Raw genomic sequence first — 21740 nt, 5'->3', positions numbered from 1 at the left:
TTTTACCGTTACTGAAACAAATCACTGGTTCGTTAAGATGCATCTGTAAGCTGCCATGTTGTCCTTTGTCAAATTGAATTTAACCCACAGAACAAAAGCTTACCGACAGCAACTTCCAACACTGAAAATGTTTATTAAAGGGTGCTACTATACACATACTGATATTTCACACAAATGTTTACTTTAAAAAAAAACAAAAAAAAACAGCAAAAATGAAGTTTTTGAGATTTGGGTAAAATAAAAATTAAAAAATACAGTGAACTGCATGTATAAACAAGGGAATACAAACTCCTTTCCCTTACAAGGAAAATTATGTTGCAATAATCTAAACATTTGGTCCAAAATGTCCATGCTGGAGAACAGAGCAAACTTTTAACAGACAACCAAAACAGCATCAATTTAAAAAAAAAAAATCTAACTGCTGGTTTTTAGCACCCAGTAGATAAAAATTGTTAACGCCCAATACGAAAGCATCTGACTTGCCCAAATATATGCCACTAGCATTAGACATACTTCAACCAACCTCCATGTCTTCTCCAATTGGTAATGAGTCACCATCAAAAACAAAACATCCAGGGACCATTGATCTCAAAGACGTTTACATTTAGCTACCACTAGGTGGCGAACTCCAATAATGTCTGAACCATTTCAATTCTTGGATATGGTCAAGATTGTCCAACCGTTAAATATTTTCTCGACTTGAGACTTCAGCTGGGGGGGAAAAAAAAGTAAAATAAATCAAAAGTGAGTAAAATGTTTTATTGTACTTTATCAGATAATAGTGTAACAAAATTAAAAATCACATGAGGATAACTGGAAACATAAGGAGGAAAAAAAGTCACTATGCAGAAAAAAAAAAAAAAAGTTTCTTCAGACTTAGAAGCTGTATTTTGGTAGACATGACAATAACAAAAAAAAAAAGAAAACTCTCAAAAACTACATGATTAAAAACAGCTCTCAAAAAGGAAGCAATTATGCAGTCAAGAAAACACTCCGGTGGCAGCGTCACAAATATAAAAGCTAAGGTGGATTTAGTACGGAGGACATTGACCAGTAACGATTCATGTTTAGAATAGTAGTCAACAGGTAATACAGTTTGCTCCGTATCTCCGATGACAAGTTTTTTTAGGATTCAGTCTCTTAAACTTACAGTTATGTATTCCTTACTGCTATAATCCCATCCTTTTTGTTCTAAAAACATATGCTAAGATAAAAAAAGTTCATCAAGACAAAGACAAGAACAGTAGAATCTTTCCCCAGTAGCAAATCACCCACAGCCACTATAGCTTCTCTTTAGGTGGGGTCCCCCCACCCCCTCAGCAGTCTGGGGCCATTGTGCTCCGAYGGGGACATGGATGGAGGAAACAACCGTGTCTGCCGTCTTTGTGTCATCACTGGACATGGTACAGGTGAAAGATGGGGGAGGTTTCAGGTGTGGGAAAAAAAAATGTCTGACTCAAGGTTGTCCCTGCAGTGGAGCTTTTCCTCTTGAGGCGACGCACTCACGCGCTGACGGCATCCTTTTCCTTCTTATCGCTGTCTTCATGCCAGGTCAGACGCTCCTCGTAGAAGGCTATGACGATCTGCGGGCACTTATGATTGGCCTCCTTGGCGAGCACGAGATCGGCCTCATCAGAATCTTTCCTGAAAGGGATGATTGTAAGTTATATGCACTGTACCAGATCACCGTTATAATCACTAACGGCACATTTACAATTGTAGATGTGAAAGCTTCACTTCAGATTAATACATAAAGTGCCTCTGAATTTACAACATACGATTAACCTTAATACAACAACAACAACAAAAAGAGACACACACCATAACCATCAGATAAGGCCTTAGGCTCATGTTCTGAGATATTGCATCAACATCTGTGCTGATAAGTGTGTATCAACAGAACTCTCCTATGAAGCCTTTGGAGTCAACCCTACAAGAATCGAGTGTTCGAGTTCACATCCAAAATGTATGTTTCTTTACAAAGTTCTGAAGATTTTATTTCCCCCCCCCCCCCCCATCAACTATCACTTATAATGAAATAGTGTAGTAGAGACATCACCATGGAAACAGGACACGCCCAAGCATGAGTGAAAAGATGTACAACATGTAACAACTGAGATAATATACAGTCACTTTATGAACTGGCTTACTGTTTATGTAGTTAGCTATTTTATGCTAGTAATAAGTGATGACATAGTAAGCTTCCCATGCCTTTACGCCTGCATACCAGAATTAAGCCTGCAAATCTCCTCTTAAATGTAATATCCTGAAAGAAAAAAAATAAATAAATAAAAAATCCTGAAAGGGGGGGTTGGGGGGGAGAAACCCTTGGGATCTTATCAGTAATTAGGACGCAACGCTACATCACAAGTCCTCTCAGAATAAATTTTTAGTAATGAAAGAACGATTAAAAAGAATCTTTGGCCGTGAATTTGAATCAGCAGCTTTATAGAGTCAGAAATTTTATGGATAGCATGTCTTTCAAAACAGGTCTAATTCTATTTTTATTATTATTTTATTATTTCACTGCAGCCGACGCACTTAAGGTCAAACCCTTTGCTAAGAAATGCTAAGTTAGTCACTCCTTTTTGTTGGGGTCAGGGATTTCATATTGTGCTAATTCTCCAGACACCCACAGATTGCTTGAATGGCTTGACCAAGCAGAAACAAAATGGCCAAGACAACATCTAATCAGACAGTTTAACTCCAAAATGCATTTTTATCTAAATGAATCCCAAAGGAATGGAGTGATCTTAACACAAAGGCTTCCAAAAAATATGGATAACATGATCAACAAAACTTACCATTTCATGAGAAACATTAAGTCTCCACATGAGTCAGTCGCTCCTATAATCTTCTCTGGCTCAAGCCCCCTCTCAAAGCCACGTGCAACAAGGATTTCATCCTGAAATTAATAAAAATAATACAGTTGAAAACCAGAGATGTTAGAATTACTTGAATTTATATCTGTTTTTTGAAAAAGAATAACATTAAATGGACTGACCAAGATTTTTTGTTTTGCATGACACTTGGATAAATGTTCGACTTAGATCGTAGTGCTATCCAAGGTAAAGCTTAACTACACTGCAGAGGGATAGTGTTATGTGTTTTCCAGCCATATAGTGGCATTTTGTAGCACAATCAAGTAATTATGTTATAAAAAATACTGTAACTATCAAATATGACCAAAAAAAAATGTCCTGGTAATGCCTTTAAATTGGGCCTCCATCTCTTTAAGAAACTTGCTCTGACACTCGGCCTTGAGGAAGTCATCACACCATCATTCCTCTGTTAACCCTTTACCAACGTTTTTACCAGGAATGCACGAAAAAGTAGCTGCTATAATGAACATGGCTGACGAGAGGTTCCACCAGGTTTTTACTAATTGCTGCTGGCTAGTTTGAAGGAGCTGAGTGGGAGCACTGTGAGGTGGAAAATTTTGTAATTGAAGGCGGCACTCGATTCCCCGCCCCCAAACATTTTCACAGCTACGAGATTCAAGTATTTCTCAAACATGCATGAAAACAAACAAACAAACAAACAAAAAAAACATGGCAACACTCAAGGTGCGTTTTTGATGAGGGAACAACATTATAACATGAAAAAAGTTGAGCTTACACAACACTGTCCCTTTAAGAAGCTTTCCAGAACAGTTATTACTGCTAACATGTCAAATGGAATTATTTGAGTGAAATAACTGAACCGTATGGTCCACTTCAAGATTTCACATCGAGAGACACACAAAAAAATTATACCATACTGATCCGTTTGCAAATTTACATGAAGAATTAGAGTCAGGTAAATTAAGAGATGGCCAACCCATAAATCACAAATCTCTAAATGAAGAGATCAATTCAGAACAAAAAGCTACATTTGACATCCCCGTGCAGGGAACCACAAAGGTGCCAATCCCACATATGCTAATGTATCAAAACAGGAGCTGATTTGATACATTAAATGTATGGGTATAAACTACCCAATACGTTACGTTGATTTGTGTAAATAAAATGTACTATGCACCTCTTTCTTTTTCTTGGGCTTGCTACTACCCTCCTCATCATCATCAGAGCTCCTCTTCTTGGAGCTGCCGGATTCTTTGGAGCGCCCTGAGGGGCCAGTGGTGGATTTGCTGGCGCCGCTGCTTGGTGTAGCACTACCAGTACTTCCTTTCTTGTAGGTCTTCATGAACTCTGATATTAGCTCAGGACAGTCCAGATTTTTCTCTGGCTCCCATGTGTTGTGCTTGCTGCAAAATAGCACAGAAAATCAGTACTGGTAAGGGTTGTGATATTTTTTTTTTTTTTAACACCATTTAATAAACCGTCTCAAAAATCAAAACTACACATCATGTGCATTGCATTTCGTTTCTAGCCGGGTTTTTTTGTTTGTTTGTGTTTTTGTTTACTTACTCCGAGTACCCTTTCCATTTCAGGTAGAACTCCACCCTGCCTTTCACCACCCTCCTGTCCAGCACTTTCTCCACAACATATTCTTCCTCGTCAGAGGATGAGGATTCTTCGTCGCGAGACTTTTTGCCCATGGCACTGTTCGGAGCTTAGCAACACGCTGTCTCAAGTCGTCGATACTTCCCTGTTCAAAAGGAAAATAAACAATTAGCAAAATGCAACTCGTATCGCATTAAAATACAAACAAGCATATATTGTTGTAAAATTTTTTTTTTTTTAAAAACACACCTCTAAATATAACACATGATGCACGAATGCATTCTTAGTCGACCGCTCGTACCCTCATTTTGTTAGGATTTACAAACGAAAGCTAGCGTTTCATTGTAGTTAGTTCAGTCTGCAACATGCTAAACATGGTGAAAACTCAATAAATTAAGAAGCCGAAATCGAGAAAAGTGATTTTTCTACCCTAAAACATATCTTCCTAAAAGAGAAATGGGTCAGATAGCATCAAGACATTAGCACATAAAGTGCACATTGAAACGAGGCATGATCCAGTCGTGAGCTAACCCAACCCGCGTTAGCTTGTGACATAGCCTGACAAGCTAGCATTTAAACAAACACGTTGACTTCACACATCAAAACACAAATCTATACTTGGAACAGCATAAGTTATGCTCATAAAGAACGTGTTTCTTACCGTCCGGGTGGAAGAAACAGCGTTTTTGAGCCCTTAACAGCAGCAAAGCACACCGTCTTTGTGAAGCAACAGAAAGAGGCCAAACGCAAAGGCTACTTTAGCATCTAGCTTGGACACACATAAAAGGTGCTGTGCGCAGAAAAAGCGCGCGTTAAGGCGCACAATGAACGTACCCGCCCCCTTTTCGATAACGTGTTCCCTTTTTATTTTTTCTTCTTGAAGTGCTTTTGCAAAGTTCTATATAAAAATTGTTTTGTTTTTAGATACCATGCATAGTTACATTTTTACCCTGATACATTTTTTTAATGTTGTGTTCGTCGTTTCATGGTCGAGTTTAATTTTATTTAAATGTCAATAATGCATCTCAGTATAAACTTTTGAATCTCTTTGACCATTTCCCAATGTCATTTCTTTCATTTGGTTACTCATATATAGACAGCAATTTTATTTATTCGCTTAAAAGAAAATAACAACGAAAGTGGTCATGGTGCAAGTTTAGTAGCACTGGATGGTTGCTGGGTCTATTCTGCATTCTCTCGTTTAATGTAGTGGTGTTCACATTGGACAGTGTCCACGTATTCTGGATGTCCTTTGTGTTTATTGGAATAAACAAGGGTCTTCTTAACTCTTTTGACCTATGTGGCCATTTACATCTTCCAATCGTTTATAGTGCATAAAAACTAAGTACGCTAAATCAATCTCGGAATAAAATCTGTAATTGTAACTGCTATGAGTCTACTGACTATTTTAATTGTCAATATTTTCTTTTCCTTAAACATGAATAAAAACACGTATCCTGTCTCGTGATTAGCTGTTCATAGTGATTGACAGCGTTTAGACCAATCAAAGACCGATGTAAGCCTGCAAGGCGCCACAGCGGGAAGTACTACCCAATGGCAGAGTAAAAGAGGCGTAACTTTCCCTATTTATTGTACTATCCAGGAGGAGTCGGATCTCGCCTGACGCAGATTTCTGCTCTGCGGTTGTTTTACGAGGACTCTTCAAGGATAAACCTGCAAGATGTCAAAAGACGTAAGTTTAATGCATTCTTCCACCCGTTATAACGCAGAAATAATTTTTTTTAGCGTTTAGATGAGTCTGAAGTTTCAATTCGATGGCTGGGTTTGGGTTGCAAACATAGCGTCTGCTACAGTTTTCCTCCATAGTAGAGCCGCCATTTTATAGCATCTGGGCCTCGTGCTCTTTTGTTCGTCAGTCCAGCTTCTTACGGTACTTAAGTTTATTTTCCTAATTAACGTAACTATCAAATTCGTTTAAGAAGTAATGAAACGACACGCCGATAGGGTTTGCGTGTAATGACTGCGTTCAATTAGCATCTAATGTAATTGACTGGTCGGCATGCTTTAATGGCGGCAGATCCCTCCTCCGATTTTAGCTGCTCAGTGAAGAGTGGGGGTTGGGAGTGAGCTGAAGGACACAAGTGTTGTTTATACCGATTAATCACGGTTAATAACATTTTACATGATCGGCTATCTTTTTTTTTTCTGCTTAAGGTCCCACGTGAGCCGGAGCAGCTCCGCAAGCTGTTCATTGGAGGCCTGAGCTTTGAGACGACAGATGAGAGCCTGCGGGCTCATTTTGAACAATGGGGCTCCCTTACAGACTGTGTGGTAAGTGTCTCTTTATGCTTCCCTTATTTAGAGGAAGTTACGTTTTAGTGAATAACAATTTCTACCTTTAGGTCATGAGAGACCCCAACAGCAAGAGGTCCAGGGGTTTCGGCTTTGTTACATATTCGTCAGTGCAGGAAGTTGATGCTGCCATGTCTGCCCGTCCCCACAAAGTGGACGGAAGGGTCGTGGAGCCTAAGCGTGCAGTTTCTAGAGAGGTGTGTGTTGCACAAAATGCATTTCAAAACTTACTGTGGTCTATAAATGACTATGAAAATGATTTTTTTATTATTATTTTTACTCTTAAGGACTCAAACCGTCCAGGTGCTCATGTAACGGTCAAGAAAATCTTTGTGGGAGGCATCAAAGAAGACACAGAGGAGTCGCACCTTAGGGATTACTTCCAGCAGTTCGGCAAAATCGAGGTCATTGATATCATGACCGACCGCAACACTGGAAAGAAGAGGGGTTTTGCTTTTGTCACATTTGATGACCATGATTCAGTGGATAGGATTGTCAGTAAGTACACATCTTTCTTTTATTTATTTATTTTTGCAGTTTTTTGTGGTTGTACTGAATTCTTGTTGTCTTCTATGTAGTTCAAAAATATCACACAATCAACTCTCACAACTGCGAAGTGAGGAAGGCCCTCACCAAGCAGGAAATGCAGAGTGTTGGAATGGGAATGAGAGGAGGGCGTAACAGCGGGGGGAGGCCATACGATTATGACAGAGGCTTCAACCAGGGTAGGGCTTGTAAGCAAGCGGTTATGTTGCTGTGAAGGTAATTGCAACATACAACCTTAAATGTTGAATCAATGTGGTTTTGCTTTTTTTTTCTAGGAGGTAGGGGCAGATATGGAGATGGTCCTAATAACTGGAATGATGGTGGTAAGTATTTATCTTTTAAATGGACACTGGGTGTTTTTTTTTGGATCACTGGCTAGTAAAACTGTTGTGTTGTAGGTTACGGAGGCGGTCCTGGTGGTCCTGGCGGCTATAACAACGGCGGCAACAGGGGTTATAACCAGGGCTATAACCAGGGTGGTGGTGGTGGTGGAGGTGGCGGCGGAGGCTACGGTGGAAACAGTTATGACAGCAACGGTTATGGTAAATAGTCATGACTTTTGAATTTACCTTTTTACACTTATTTAGGCCTTAGTTTCTTTGACATGGATTTTTAATCTCAGGCAACTGTGGAGGAGGAGGAGGTGGCGGCGGTGGGAGTAACTACAACAACATGGGCCATTACGACCCCCAGGCCTCTAACTTTGGCCCAATGAAGAACAACTTTGGTGGCGGCGGCGGTGGTGGTGGCGGCAGGAGCTTTGGTAAGCCTCCAGAGTGGATGCAGCTGGAACAAGTTTAGCACAGGTACTACCGAGCTTCTGATTACCTTAATCTTGTTTTTTCAGGAGGCTACGGAGGTGGCTCTAACAATCCCGGTGGCTACGGCCGCCCAGGACGATTCTAGAATAAGTGGTAAGCCTCAGTCCATGCATTTCAGTTTGTATTTTGTCATAAAACCAGAGTTTGTCATTGCAGGAAATATTTGAGTAGAGATAACGTAAAGCAAATACACTCTGGACGTCAGGTCGTACAAAGTCAGTGCATAGTTAACAATGTTGTTCCATATTGTTCAACAGGACTGAGTACTTAGGAGAGGAGAGCAAGGAGAGGAGAGCAAGCGAAGTGACAGGGCAGCTGCAGGTTTACCTCCTAAATCTGCTCAGCCAAACAGTTGTGGCAGGTTACAGCTGCTACAAGAAGAGATGTACAGTAGATAAATCATGGAGGGCCTTCAATTAAACTTTTGTGTCTTCTGTTTTTTTCTTTCATCAAAATGTGTTTTATAAAAAAACATTCCAATGAGGGTTTTATGTTTATCTTTAAGTCTGGCTTTTATTTGTAACTGCATCAAATCAATCTGAAATAAAACACCTTTCAGTTTTTTTAAGTCTTGTTAGATTCTTTAGCGGTTCGGGTAAGGGAGGGTGCATTATTAGATGCAGAGTGGGGATGAGGACAATTCTGAATGTGAGGCATTTGGGAAGGGAGAAGATCGCTGTATCTACCTTTGTGGTTGAGGAGTTGTGGACAGATGCTATCATCATAAAGAGGCCATCACTTGGTACAAACTGCCCTGATTTCAACAAAGATCATCTGGAGGATGCTAGCTTACATGCAAAGTCTGAGGCTAGCCATGGGAGCAAGCTAAGGGAGAGAAGTAGCAAAGTCATCGCCAGGATCATTGAAGCAGGGGAGAGTGAGAACAGAGTCCTGAGGCTAGCTGACAGCAGCTACCAAAGGGCTTAAATGCTGACCGTAGGTAAGACCAGACTTCTCAACTACTGCTAGTAAATCTAACCTTTGAATCGTAGCTGGTAGTCAGTTATACAGCCAGCAATGGCGTAAACTTAAGTTCGTATTTGCTTCAGTGTTGATGGTAAAATTGACCTCTGTAATTGTGAATGGAGGTCAAATCTGTTGCATGCATCTATTTAAAAAAAACAAACAATTGAAGCATTGCTTTTTTTTATTGTAATTTTTCTACTTTTTTCAGAAAACTTTGTGGTCCCTGAAATGTGACTTCATTTCCATGACAATGACTCACAGGTACAAAGGAAGGCTTGTATTAACAATTGCTTTTTTATTGGAACAAAATGACAAACATTGTTTTGTTTCCCCCAACAGGTTAACTGGACAATTGTGCAATGCAGAAGTGTTTTAACTTCATTGAAGAGTGGAGTGCAGATTATCTTTTTTTTTTTTTTTTTTTTTTTTTTTAATCCTGTTTTTAAATAAACTTTTATACATTTTAAATGGTTTGGTTTCAGTCATTTTTAAGGAGCAGAAAATGTTGACCGTTGCGTTTGGCAAGTTTTTACTCAACTGTTGCAAAAATAACAAGCAAGTTGTTTAGTCCACTTGCTGGACTGAAATAGTTTAACACTGGTCTCTCTTATCCATTGAATGAGGTACCAAATAAATACTTCCATCAGGAGTTTGTTGTAAAGAATATTCATCTATGGAGTAAGGCTGGCCATCTTCGTCTCGTAAATGAGAGAAAACTTCCCTGTAGAGGTCTGTGAGTCGGCACTTGATGAAAGTCAAGCTACGTTGGAACTCCAGCCGCTCCTGCGCCAAATGTTCTCTTTGGGCCTGCAGGTGGTTCAGCTCTCTCTCCAGGTGAACAATGCTCTCCAGCTTCCTCTTCCTGCAGTTCTGGGCCGCCACCTTGTTCTTTCCTCTGCGCCTAATGTCTCTGACCAGTGCGAGTTGAGTGTCTGTCAAAGTGTACTGTGTCAGGAGCTCATTGAAGTCATCCACAGGGAGATTGATGATCTTATCCAAGGGGAAGGGAATCTTCAGAGCCACAGCCTTGCGCTCGTCTCTGCTCAGAGGAGCAGGAGTGGAGCTGCTGCCTTGTGATTTTGTGTGCATGCTGTATGAGCTCCCTCTGCTGGTCACTGTTGCATTGCCGTACACATCAGCGGTAACGGGCTGTTTCAGAGGTCGAGGATTCATAGAACAAGTTTGTGAGTGAGAGTAACTGGGTTGAGGTGAAAAGTAAGGTGCGTGTCCACCTGAGTGTAGATATGGGAGAGTTTGACTCTGATAGTCCATTGGATAATGTATGTGGCCTCTTCTGCCATGCTCAGTCATGCTTTCTGGTTCACAATCACTATATTGTGTTCCCATATCAACATTTTGGTAACCTGGTCCGCCCCCGGCAGGATTGTCTGGAGAAGCCAAAGGTGGGCTGGATCCCAGTGAGAGACCTGAATCTGATTCCAGATCATCCCCAGAGCGAACATGGGCGTTTTGCCCCAGCGTAGTCCACAGCATGTGTCGACTTAAACCCTGAGAGATGCTGGCGTTTGGCCTTCTATGACCCTGAGCGGTACCTGCCATGTTTATAAGAGACGGCTGAGGGTGGGAGGAGATGGGAAGCATTCTGTGAGGCAGCTGGGAATCTGCATTTCCATACACCGCATCTGTGTTGTTGAGACGATGGCAGGTGGGAACTTCTTCAGAGTAGCATCCCTCGTAAGTGTCAGCAGTGCTCAGCTCACAGGCAGCAGGAGGAGGTTCTGAATGGGACTGAGTCATCCCAAACTCTCCAGCGGGGGCCATAGGCTGCATGGGCTGATAATGTGTAGCTTCATAGGGGTTTCCACTTTGGACTTCGAATTCCTGTAATAAAAGAGCAGAGTTATTAAAGGCAAGCAGAACTACGCAGTTTTCAGCCTCGGCTATACAATCCTGTCTCTATAATGTTTTATTGTAGCTCATCAGCAAGATGATATAATAGCTTCATTTTGGAAATATGTGAATTTTTCACCTTATTTGAGGATGTATAGATTATTTTACCATATGAAGCTCAATAGAAAAATGTTAAAATAGGATTTTTGAAAATAGATTAAAAGAAATTTACTATTTTCTGGAATTATTTAGCAGCATATTGACCCTTTAAATTATTTTGTGATTTCAGATTGCCACACATTTTGTTAAATAAGATAAATATCACCCAAGCAAATACCTAAAAATTGCATCCCGTACCAACCTCTCGAAATTTTAAATACGAGTTGGATTTTGTATTTTTCTATTTTTCTTTTTTGAAGAAAGCTGCGGGTTCACACCTCTAACTATGTAGCTTCGTTCAAGTGACTCGGCTCTTTTTGGTTTGCTTTCCTCTCCGATGACTAACCGTTTCGTATAAAAGTTTTCATTTCTTGTAATTGGAGACCTTTATCGTAAACTTTATGGAGCATTTGTAACTACTTTTGAAAATGTCCTGATCTGTATTATTATTATTTTAATCACATAGGATTTTATTAATAAAAATTCATACAAATGCACCAAGCTTTACAAATCACATATTTTTAGTTAGATATTAGATTTATAAAGTGTTTTAAACATTTGATAACAGGCATGACATTTCTATCTTTAATCATATCTCAATGTAATTCTCAATAATTGAATTGCTGCCTTGCAGGAAAAAGGTCCTCTGTTTGAATCACGACCTGAGTCCATCCTAGAAGAATTTGGTTTGCTCTCCACCTGCATGTGTGGGTTCTCTGGCCTCTTCACGGCCCAGGAATATGCATCAAAAGTTAGTCTGTCCTCAGGGGTGCTTTGGTGGCACAGGGGCAAAGCACAACCCATGTATTGAGGCCTTAGTTCTTGTGGTGGTGGTCACAGGTTCAATTCCCAGCCTGATGACATTTGCCACGTCTTCCCCCTCTCTCATTGCCCTGTTTCCTGTCAAACTACCTTCAAATAAAGGCCAGCACTAGAGCCAACAAAATAAAATAAAAAAAAGTTAGCCTGTCCTCTAAAATGCCAGTAAGTATTAACATGTGTCTGCATTTATGGATGTTTGTCTCTGTGATGAACTGGTGACATAAGCCAGACTACACCTTGCCTTTCTACCACATGAAGGCAGGCACCAGTGCACTTTCTCACGCACATTAGCTAACTTCATTAAATATTACTTCTTTTAGCAAGCGCTAAAAATATTTGCATTTAATATAATTCTTTGTGGCTTTCAACAGTGTTTTGGGCAACTCATTTTGGGGGAAAAAAAACTAGCAGTTGTCACATTTAAAATACATGCTGCAGGATTTAATGTGCTGGTTGCTGTGATGCTTTGCAAATAACATTTCTACAAGCTACATTTCCCTTTTGATTTTGCGTATGTAACTGTTTTTTTTGCGTTGGTTTTCTGATTTTTTATTTTTTTTTTAAACAATAAAAAGCCTGACTGATTTTCACAAAAAAATGTATATTTTGTTCTAATTGTTGACTAAGTTAAGTCATAATTTATTAATTTGTTGAGCAAATGTATATCATATTAGTTAAAACAAGCATATAAAAAGTACATATCTTTAATTGATAATGGATATGTCAATGCTAAGGAAAGTATGCAAAATGTAAGCAATTTAAGGTACAAAAACGACAAGTTAATTCTTTTTTTATTAATTGAATATGACTTTGTACATCTGGAATAACGCTTTCTTCTGCATGCTCATTTTGCTCCGCTTCAACTACTAAATACTTCTTTAATCTTTCGAAGGCAGCACATTTGCTTACGGATCTGTAATATAGGTACTGATGTGAATTTTTATTTGTCAATAAGGAAAACATAACCATTTCACTTACATTTATTTAATACTTTGTTGTGCCCTCTTGTCGCAAAAGTAAAAATAAAACAGTACAGCAAAAAAAATAAAATAAATGTTTATATCACATGTTATTTGAGGGTAGAAAACTTGTCCTGTTTGTCTGAAAAGACTCCTAAAGAGCACAAATTATTTTGGGAGGTTTTCTTTACCTGAAGCTCAGTGATGGCCATCAACTCCTGCCAAGCCATGTCCATCTCCATGTCCTGTGGCGGTCCATGAGGCTTGACTCCATTAAAATTAGCAGGCATGGACAGCCCCCCGCACAGCCTGCCTGGAGTAGCCACCACCTTATGTAGCGAAACACAACATTTGTAATAATAAACAAAGTACATCCTTGAACTTTTTTAGGCTACGGCGTACACCGAGTTGCCTGTTTTTCATCTCATCTCATCTCAGGACCTACCTCACAGGTTCTCCTCAATGGGAGAACATAGTTGGCCGTGGAGCACATTTAGAAGAGGCTTTCACTGGAAAAAGTCCACCTGGTGGAGACACATAACTGTTTGTTACAGTGATCTGCTGTCCTCTCGCCACGAACTGCTAGGTGACAGCACGCTGCTCCACGCACATCTCAAGTAAATTACACATCTGATAGCCTGCCAGTTGTAAATAAGAGGCTGTTTGGCTGTTGTGTAGGTTCTTTTGAAGCTTATAAAAGGTTAATTTTCAGTTGAGCTGACTCCTCCTATCAGCTGTTCCAGTGTGCAGCAATGCCAAGCCCTGATAACACAATCTGCGGGAAAACAGCGTGCTCTGAAAGACAGAGTAAGGACAGAAGGCCGATTGGGAAATTTTGCTCTTGATTATTCCAAAATATTCTGGTTATTAAAGTTTAGCTGGACGCCATGGAAGGAGATCATCTGTAAATTGTCTTTCCAAGTTCGTCGGGAACAGCTGGCCACATCTACTTTACTGTTTGGGGGATTCCTTGTCTAAAAGATATGACCAAAAGAATGAATAAATTACTCATTTAACAGCAGCCCAAACCTGTAAGGAGGGCCGTTATGACTTGAACATTATTTTGAAGACATTGACATGTCATAAAAAATATCAAAAAAGATAAAAGGAGTAGTATTACCATACTATACCATACCACTGAAAAATTGCTTTCTAAAATATTTTCAAAAATGCATATTTTTGAATTTCTACGCAACATTAAACAATTTCTGGCATCACAGTAAGTAAGCTAATATGTTCTTCGTACATAAAGAACAAATAACAAAGCCACTTGTTATTGTGATTGCATAATTTATTGAGATAAGGTATATTTAAATTTGCATCTACAATTACAAATTATAAATAATTTAATATTTTCATTCTGTGCATTTTCATCCAGTCAAAGAATTTATTTATTTATTTTATTTATTTATTTATTTATTTATTTATTTATTTATTTATTTATTTATTTATTTATTTATTTATTTATTTATACCATTAGTAGTTTCATTATGAAACAGACTATTTTATGTGCTTTATTGTAGTAATTGTACAGATTGAAAAACGTATAAGTGGAGATTTCTTAAACATAAAAAGTCAAAATTCATTCAATCTATTTTATTGTCTTATTATCGCTTTGTATTTTGTTAACATGAATGTAGACACTCTAGTAAGCATATATGCACTTTTTTATATGCATCATTATAATTTCTTTGAAGCATTCGAGGGTAAGTTATTCCACAATGTGTAATAATGTGAAGTATGACATTGTATCAAATACACCTTTACTGTACAACAGGACAGTAAAGGTTGCTGTATTTGTTACAAGGTTCCTGTTCTCTTTGGTTGTGGGATCAAAATGTACCTACTTAAAACAAGGACATTTTATTTAGCACGTTTTATTCATTTAAACAGTTGAATTGAAGTTTTGTGTTTCTTCAGCTGAAATTGCGTTTGCTGTGAGGAAGTTACATAGTTATATCAAAGTTATGCAATAAGTTCAATACAACAGATTCTCCAGCCTAATCACAATATCTTATTTTTAATGTATATACACACACAAAAATGTAATATGTAAACATTTTTAAATTACATTTCTGGAGAACTTCAAAATAAAACATTTCTCTAAAAGCAGAAGGAAAACATAAATGAACGTACCTGAGCAACATCTTTATCATCTTGAGCAGGTGAGGAGGAACAGCAAAGACACATATGTCAGTCCTGGAGGTGAGCACAAGAAAATTACTCAAAGCCTTTTTGACGATGGCAAGAGGTGTGACACTCGAGGCCTCTTTGCTCTATCTCTTCTCTTACTGTGGACCTCTCTGTTAGGCTGCACATTCAGCCACCAGCATAAAAGGGATGGCTCGATGCAGACAAACGCAATCTTCCTGTAAAGCACCCACACCAGCCCCCTTTTTTTCTCTCTCTCTCTTTTCTTTGCGCTCTTGTATCCTTAATAGCAAACTTGCGCCCCAACCTTCAAATTTCCCTTTTGCCCTCACAAGAAACCACAAACCAACAGTGTGGCACACACCACGGCAATTATTCTGTCAGTCCACAGTGAAGCAGGAAGATGTTTACAAATCTAAAAAAAATAAAATAAATAGAGCCTTTTCTTTTTTTTTTTACTCTTAATTATGAAGCATACACCTAACCTGGTTAGATCAAAGATGTAAAACAGAATAAAAACAAGCTGCATTGATGTCTCTGTCTGGTCCAAAACCGCACGAGAACAATGTCGTCCCAAAAGTGAATAGGTATGAGGAGTGTGATTTGGAGCACCTGGAGTCAGAGGCAGCATTGCAGTGAGGGCCCTACTGGAGGCTTGGAGGCAGTATTGAGACTCAGTTTAGCGGAGCTGGAATGCACACCCCTCCGACAGGTAAGAAAGCCTGCATTGTTCCTTTATCTGGCAGAGCAACCGCCAAGGGAGATACAGGAGCAGGGGGAAGAATGAAGGGAAGCGTGTCTTACATAGCAAGTGACCATTGAAATCCCACACAAAAAATTCCCCCTCATTGCCCAGATCTAAAACATTGAGGACTGAACTCACAAAGGCTTTTTATGTTCTGTGTTACTGTCACGTTGTGCTGAACCTCACGCACAAATTAGTGACAGAAAAGTTAATGCTAAGTTATTTTTACATATTTTTTTGTCTTTGATAACAGAAACACCCTGTCTTATGGTAACTCTAGGTTTATGATAGATCACATCAAGTTTTGTTTTATTTAAAACGGATGAATGATTGCATTAAAACACTTTATCATCGTAAAAAGAAAATCATAATTTATTCACTTTTCTCCATAACATACTCTGAGATCTTGTGCTAAATTAAACAATGCACTCTCATAATAACATAAGCAAAGGTTATATGCACCTTTACTTCCGCCAAAAAAACAAAAATAACTACATTGTTAAAAGAAAAAAAAACTCTATTACTATCAACAATCTAAGATATTTGTTAGAAATGAGTTCCTATTTTTTAGATGCAAAACAGAGTGAAGATTCACTACAGATGCAGGCCACTTAGTGTAAACACACAAAGGCAAAAATTTTTTTACATCACATGCATTTAATTTTTAACAACTTTATTTTTGTGGGTTTGGAAATCCCTCACTCTGATTTCCACAAACAGGCGTTTGAATTACTCATGAAAAGAAAAACCTGGAGAATAAGTACATATACTCAGGATATGTATGGATTAACTGCTTAGCTCGAAATAAAAAGTTAACACTCTCAGTAAAGCGTGATGTGTTTAATATCACGAGATCATTACAGTATGACATCCCACTGAAAGCACAAACCTTTTACTGACATTGTTTTCAGTTGGGGGAGGAAAAGTAGGTGGCTGACAAAGTCAAGAAAGGTGAACGTCTACCAGGAATCCAGGAAGGGACTTCCCAACTCAAGTTCCTAGCACCCAGCCCCTGACTCAACCAATGCCACAGCATGCCCTGTTATTACTGCAACCGCAGCGGTTAGAAATCTGGACACAGTTCCCAGGTCAACGCCCACATTCCCAGTTTGTGTTTGTTTGCTCCAATTAGTCTTTGACATCTTTGCCTTACAGTCTGCCTGGAGCTCACAGGACCCTTCACAGTTTACTTCTCGTGCTCCTCACGGCTTCACAGACTACTTCACCTTCGAAAACACAGCAGGCAGAGTAGTTGGTAGCTGACCACAGTTGAGTAAACTCGAGATTTATTTCTCCTAATGTCCCTGAAGCCAAAGGCTAAAAATAGCAGCTTGCGTTTTGTTCGTCTCATCCACACATCATAGCACACTTTCATGGCTTTATATTTCACTGAAAACAATGAATGTGTAGCCTGTTGCACTTTGGAGAGTCTAGAAAAACTTTATCAGACACAAATGGAAAAAACAACTCAGTATGCAGCAAAATGGGTTCATACAGAGGGTTGTGGTATCAAAATGGGAATGTTTTCAGAGTAAGCTTCTCGGAAGGAAAGGAATAAAAAGCAGAGATGGTAAATCATCTTTAACAAATAAAAGCCAGATTTTAGTTTGAAGATTAAAGAAAATTATTTTTACTTAATTTTGAAATGTTAGACATTACCATGTTATGAAAACAAAATTAAGAAGATAATCCTAGAATAGATTGGAATCTTTTATTTGTGCCTCAGTGTGTCACTGTGTCTCAGCAGCTATGAGAGAGGCAAAACAGAATGAGTTAAACACTCTAAAACAATGGTCATAGAAGCAGCATAAACAGGAAAGATATTTACGGCTGTGCAGTAAAAGAATTTAAATCGTAAAACCGAAGTGAACTGCACCAGTTCTGTGTGAATTGTGTTTTTGTGTTATCTACTTGACTATAGGCAGATATGTTCGATGCAAAGAATACAGGAAGAGAGAAAAGTAAATTTATGCAACTGAAACAGCACTGTTCAGTAAATGCGGTCGCATGAAGAAAACAATGAACTGAAATTTAATATTGATCTGTTGAACCTCCCTGGACCCTTAAATATTTTGTGTTTAATTTTTTTGTATGTTTTTTAAATTTTTTTTTATTTTATGTTATGTTTTTCTCTGTAGCGTTAGCCACAACCTTAAATCTTAAGCTACTGATGCAAATGGCGCAACATGAATTCAGGTTTTGCATTTTAGGTTTAACTGAACTAAATCAAATAGTTTTTGTCTTTGTCAGCATTTTTCCAAACACTGTTGAAATGCATTTTTAGAATACATTACAACTGAAATTTGACTATTTTTTTTGTCTTCCCATGTTGTTAAGATCCCTTTAAAACTTTTCTGTTATTATTGATTTCTATTTAACTGAGTCATATATATATAACATATATTTTAATATTTAATTCTACCAATTTGCATGTGGCTTGGTAAAAATAAATCTGTATAGAAAAATTCTTAAATTCTCATTTGAAGGTTTAAGAGTTAAAAGAAAATCTTAATTATCTTTTATGTATGTGATGATGAAAGTTGGTAATGGGATTTTTTTTTTTAAGTGGAAATAGAAAAGGGACAGATGAACGAACAGATGGATGTTTCATCCCATAGTTTATGGTTGTTTATTTGTTTTGTAGGGAGCCTCCTTGGCTGTGGAGACTAATAGCTGCGAAGACTGACCTCTGATAACACAGATGTCCGGTTGATTGCTTTTAAAACTGAAATATGTAACAATCTTTGACTACAGACCTTATGAAGATGTGTAAGAGAACATGAATTAATTTCAATGAGATTAATTCCTCCGTCCTTCATCACTGAACCTCTCATGATGTTCGGAACGTTACTGTGGCCTGAAGGTGAGAAAATGAGGAACCTGAACATGCAGCATCATTCTTCTGAATGTCTCAATAAAACCTGCGCTTATCTCGAGATGTCCAGATTATGATAAAGTTTTGCAACAGCTGCATTGCATTTCTGGATTATTTTCTGATAGCTTTCAGTTGGCCTTTCTGTGTAAATTTCGTTAAAGCGACGGTTGTACGGTAAGCAGACTTTCACGACAAAAACAAAACCTAGTTCATCCTTTGAGGCCGCATTGATACTTTTAAGTGCATATATGCATGAGCGTGAAGCATGCAAAAGCTGGTTGGTTATGCAGACAGAGAGGGAAGGCAGGGAAAGGAGGATGTTGGCTGGCGGAAGCTCTGCTTAATGCTGATAAAAGGAGCGCTTGGTTCTGAGGAAGGGAACTGCTAACTGCTGTGGTCGCTGGCATAGGCAGTGGAGAGGGGAACAGTCTGCACTTTACCACCACTTCACTTCTACTTATGTAATTAATTCGAATTGTTTAATACTTGTGAAAAACACCTCTAACATTTGACTAGAATAAAATGACCTGCAACAACTTTTTTTTTTCCTCCAAACGTGCTGTGTAGGTGCATATTTTCCAAAAATAAAAAATAAAAAAGCAACAACTAATGGCCTATGTAGAAAAAATATATATCATAACAAATCCCTTTGAATATTTTTTGTTGTAAGCCTTAATAATAATTAATATTCACCTCTCTGCAAAGTTAACAGTCATTATCTGGTGTTTGCATGTGTCATTATGTGGATTCATTGTTCAGGTTTTACTCATCACCCACTCTACCTGTCATCGTTATCACTGTGGTATTGTGAACAATCACCTAGAAACTCCAATATATTTTTGATAAAAGAGAGGGCATGACACCCAAAGTTCTTTTAACCCTGAACAAGTTAAAGGCAGCATGCTGTTTCCTCTCCACTCAGGGCAATTTTGAAATCTTAGCGGCTAAATTGTGTAAACATAGTGCCGTATTGCGACACTTCATGGTTCTTTACCACAACGCTGTTATAAGTAAGTGTCAAATAAGTTTATATCTCTTCATTGCACTTACTTCTCTAGATGATTAATTTAGATATACCGTTTTGTTTCCAGTAATATTCAAAACACGCGTCCAAAAGGAGCTAACTGTAAGGCCAAACAATGATGTCATTTATGGACTAAGACAGAGGGAAATCCCCATCAGCCAGCCTTTTCCAAACGTTTCCCAGAAGTGGGAAGTAAGATAATTGGAGTTGGTTAAATGTGGGAGGATCCAGAAAAAAAAGATGCTGATGAGCAGGAGAAAACTGAAAAAAGCCCAGCAAATTGAGTGATTTCTGGTTGCTATGATGCTTTACAAAAAACAACTTTGTTGTGTGACACAGAGCTGAGGGCTTGCCGTAGTTGAAATGAGGTTTGAGAATGTAAAATACATTTCTTGGTAAACCTGTGTAAAACATTTTAATCTGTCTATGATATGCCACTCATGTAAAATAAATATTTGAACAAATACTTTGCTAATCAATTTGATAATTATTTACACTGCAATAATATTTTCATTAACTCAGATGTTGGGTTTTTGTCTACACTCATTAGGTTTTTCAAGTTTACCTTAGCAATGAGTTGAATTTCACTTTGCCTTCAGAACTGGCTCAATTCTTTGCTTTCATATGCTTAGCAAGACATCAAAAATCTTCGTCAGACAATTTTGTTCCATATCAGGCAGCGGCAGCAGATTTGCTGGCAGCAACAATGGTGTGAAGTGTCACCTTTCACCTCATCCATAGTGTGCTCTATTTGTTTAATATCTGATGATTGTGCAAATCATTGGAGCACAATGAAATAAGATTCAAAGAACCATCTTGAGAAGATTTGAGCTTTGTAACATAGTGTATTATCCTGTTGGAAGCAATCATCAGAAGACACATACACCGTGTCATAAAGAAATGGACATGCTCAGTAATACTAGTCAGGCTGTTGTCTCTAAATAATAAGATACCTCTGATGTGGGCTGCTAGATCTCACTGATGCATTAGATGCAATCATAAGTGACAGAAGCAGCGTGAACACTGAGAAAAATGTAAGCTAATGGAGGCAGAGTGATTTTTTTTTTGGCAATGTTCTGCTAAGAAATATTGGCTCTTGTGATTCATGTACATGTTACTCTCTGACATTCTAAGCATTGTGGCATAGCAATATCTTTCAAGAAAACATTATCGGTTCCATCTTTTTCCAGCAAAAGTGGTTCAGGAATGGTTTGTTTGATAAGCACAAGAGCAAGTTTTAGGAGTTGACTTGTCCTCAAAATCCATCAGTTTCCTTTACAAATAGAGCATCTGTGAATGTTCTGGACAAGCAGTCCAATCCAAGAAGGTTTCATTTTTATGTTTAAGAAACCTATAGGAACTTCTGCTAATGTTTTGCTGCCAGATACCACATAGCACAGTTTCAAGTAGTAAATGAATAGGTCGGGAATGTTTTGACAGTTAAATGGGGAGCCGTGGCAGAAAATCATAAAATCATAAGCTACCCAAATAGCGTAGCTTATGATTGTATTGTATTGTATTGTTTTGTTTTGAATGACATTATAGGACTGCACTGTATTGAACAGTAACAGTATATTATTTACTTTAAAGTATTGGACTTCTCATCTCATAATATATATTTTCTTTTTTACTGAAATGAATTTGTCTCAAACTCAGATTTGGAGCTCGGTAAGAATCAGTTCTTTGTAAAAAAAAATAAATAAATAAAAAATTACAGCATTGAAGGATAACTTGTAATATAAATTTGAGTTAGAATAAACTGAATAGAACTACATCTAAAAATGGATTTTTGTTTGTGTCGTTAATGGCGCATTTTATTCATAGTCTGACTGGGAAATTTCGACTTCCCAATCGGAAAAAAATCAATTGAACTTGTTGTAACACTTCCAGAATCAAAATGAAGTGGGGCTATGTATTTAAAGAAATATTAATTTGTCATTAGAATATTAAAGTAATCGTTAATGTTTTATCATTACTTTCCAATCAAACGCAAAGCTGTAGTAGTCTTTAGAGGCTCTGACTCGCATTGAAGTGATCTTTGCCCTATACGTACGCACAACGTA

The 21740-nt window shown here is 38.2% G+C and overlaps 3 protein-coding genes across 4 annotated transcripts; 1 reads left to right on the top strand and 2 right to left on the bottom strand.

Annotated features, from left to right (window-relative positions):
• Nucleotides 1-1193: 1193 nt before the first annotated feature.
• Nucleotides 1194-5268, bottom strand: cbx5 (chromobox homolog 5 (HP1 alpha homolog, Drosophila)). The gene is made up of 5 exons (XM_008413727.2): nucleotides 5107-5268; nucleotides 4410-4590; nucleotides 4021-4246; nucleotides 2805-2905; nucleotides 1194-1644 (listed from the first exon to the last, which is right to left on the bottom strand). Exons 2-5 carry the CDS (start codon nucleotides 4538-4540, stop codon nucleotides 1503-1505), a joined length of 600 nt encoding a protein of 199 aa, XP_008411949.1. The 5' UTR covers nucleotides 4541-4590; nucleotides 5107-5268; the 3' UTR covers nucleotides 1194-1502.
• Nucleotides 5269-6031: 763 nt separating this feature from the next.
• Nucleotides 6032-9521, top strand: LOC103467390 (heterogeneous nuclear ribonucleoprotein A1). 2 transcript variants are annotated; one of them, XR_534066.2, is made up of 11 exons: nucleotides 6032-6138; nucleotides 6621-6737; nucleotides 6809-6955; nucleotides 7046-7256; nucleotides 7337-7483; nucleotides 7580-7627; nucleotides 7703-7846; nucleotides 7927-8067; nucleotides 8152-8218; nucleotides 9300-9352; nucleotides 9431-9521. XR_534066.2 is itself a non-coding variant. In XM_008413729.1 (10 exons), the coding sequence occupies exons 1-9, from the start codon at nucleotides 6127-6129 to the stop codon at nucleotides 8208-8210; spliced, it is 1026 nt and encodes a 341-aa protein (XP_008411951.1). In that variant the 5' UTR covers nucleotides 6032-6126; the 3' UTR covers nucleotides 8211-8218; nucleotides 8383-8693. The 2 variants fall into 2 exon arrangements, 1 of the variants encoding a protein (XP_008411951.1); XM_008413729.1 differs by lacking the exons at nucleotides 9300-9352; nucleotides 9431-9521 and adding an exon at nucleotides 8383-8693.
• An 86-nt stretch (nucleotides 9522-9607) lies between these two features.
• nfe2 (nuclear factor, erythroid 2) lies at nucleotides 9608-15395 on the bottom strand. The gene is made up of 4 exons (XM_008413728.2): nucleotides 15019-15395; nucleotides 13328-13406; nucleotides 13074-13211; nucleotides 9608-10933 (listed from the first exon to the last, which is right to left on the bottom strand). Exons 2-4 carry the CDS (start codon nucleotides 13373-13375, stop codon nucleotides 9683-9685), a joined length of 1437 nt encoding a protein of 478 aa, XP_008411950.1. The 5' UTR covers nucleotides 13376-13406; nucleotides 15019-15395; the 3' UTR covers nucleotides 9608-9682.
• Between the last annotated feature and the right edge of the window lie 6345 nt (nucleotides 15396-21740).

Source organism: Poecilia reticulata, linkage group LG7, assembly GCF_000633615.1.
Source record: "Poecilia reticulata strain Guanapo linkage group LG7, Guppy_female_1.0+MT, whole genome shotgun sequence".
In the NCBI taxonomy this organism is placed as follows: domain Eukaryota; kingdom Metazoa; phylum Chordata; class Actinopteri; order Cyprinodontiformes; family Poeciliidae; genus Poecilia; species Poecilia reticulata.
This window is presented reverse-complemented; position numbering and strand designations above follow the sequence as displayed.

Bases quoted from the DNA above. Each gene is read 5' to 3' on its own strand.
- cbx5 (XM_008413727.2), bottom strand. From the start codon at position 4,540: ATGGGCAAAAAGTCTCGCGACGAAGAATCCTCATCCTCTGACGAGGAA. The intron at 4,247-4,409 runs GTAAGTAAACAA...GCTATTTTGCAG, and splicing joins AAATGGAAAGGGTACTCGGA to CAAGCACAACACATGGGAGC. The intron at 2,906-4,020 runs GTGCATAGTACA...TATTAATTTCAG, and splicing joins AGCCCAAGAAAAAGAAAGAG to GATGAAATCCTTGTTGCACG.
- LOC103467390 (XM_008413729.1), top strand. The intron at 7,484-7,579 runs GTAGGGCTTGTA...TTTTTTTTCTAG, and splicing joins TGACAGAGGCTTCAACCAGG to GAGGTAGGGGCAGATATGGA. The intron at 8,068-8,151 runs GTAAGCCTCCAG...TTGTTTTTTCAG, and splicing joins TGGTGGCGGCAGGAGCTTTG to GAGGCTACGGAGGTGGCTCT.
- nfe2 (XM_008413728.2), bottom strand. From the start codon at position 13,375: ATGTGCTCCACGGCCAACTATGTTCTCCCATTGAGGAGAACCTGTGAG. The intron at 13,212-13,327 runs GTAGGTCCTGAG...TCGCTACATAAG, and splicing joins CATTGAGGAGAACCTGTGAG to GTGGTGGCTACTCCAGGCAG. The intron at 10,934-13,073 runs GTAAAGAAAACC...CTTTTATTACAG, and splicing joins TGGCCATCACTGAGCTTCAG to GAATTCGAAGTCCAAAGTGG.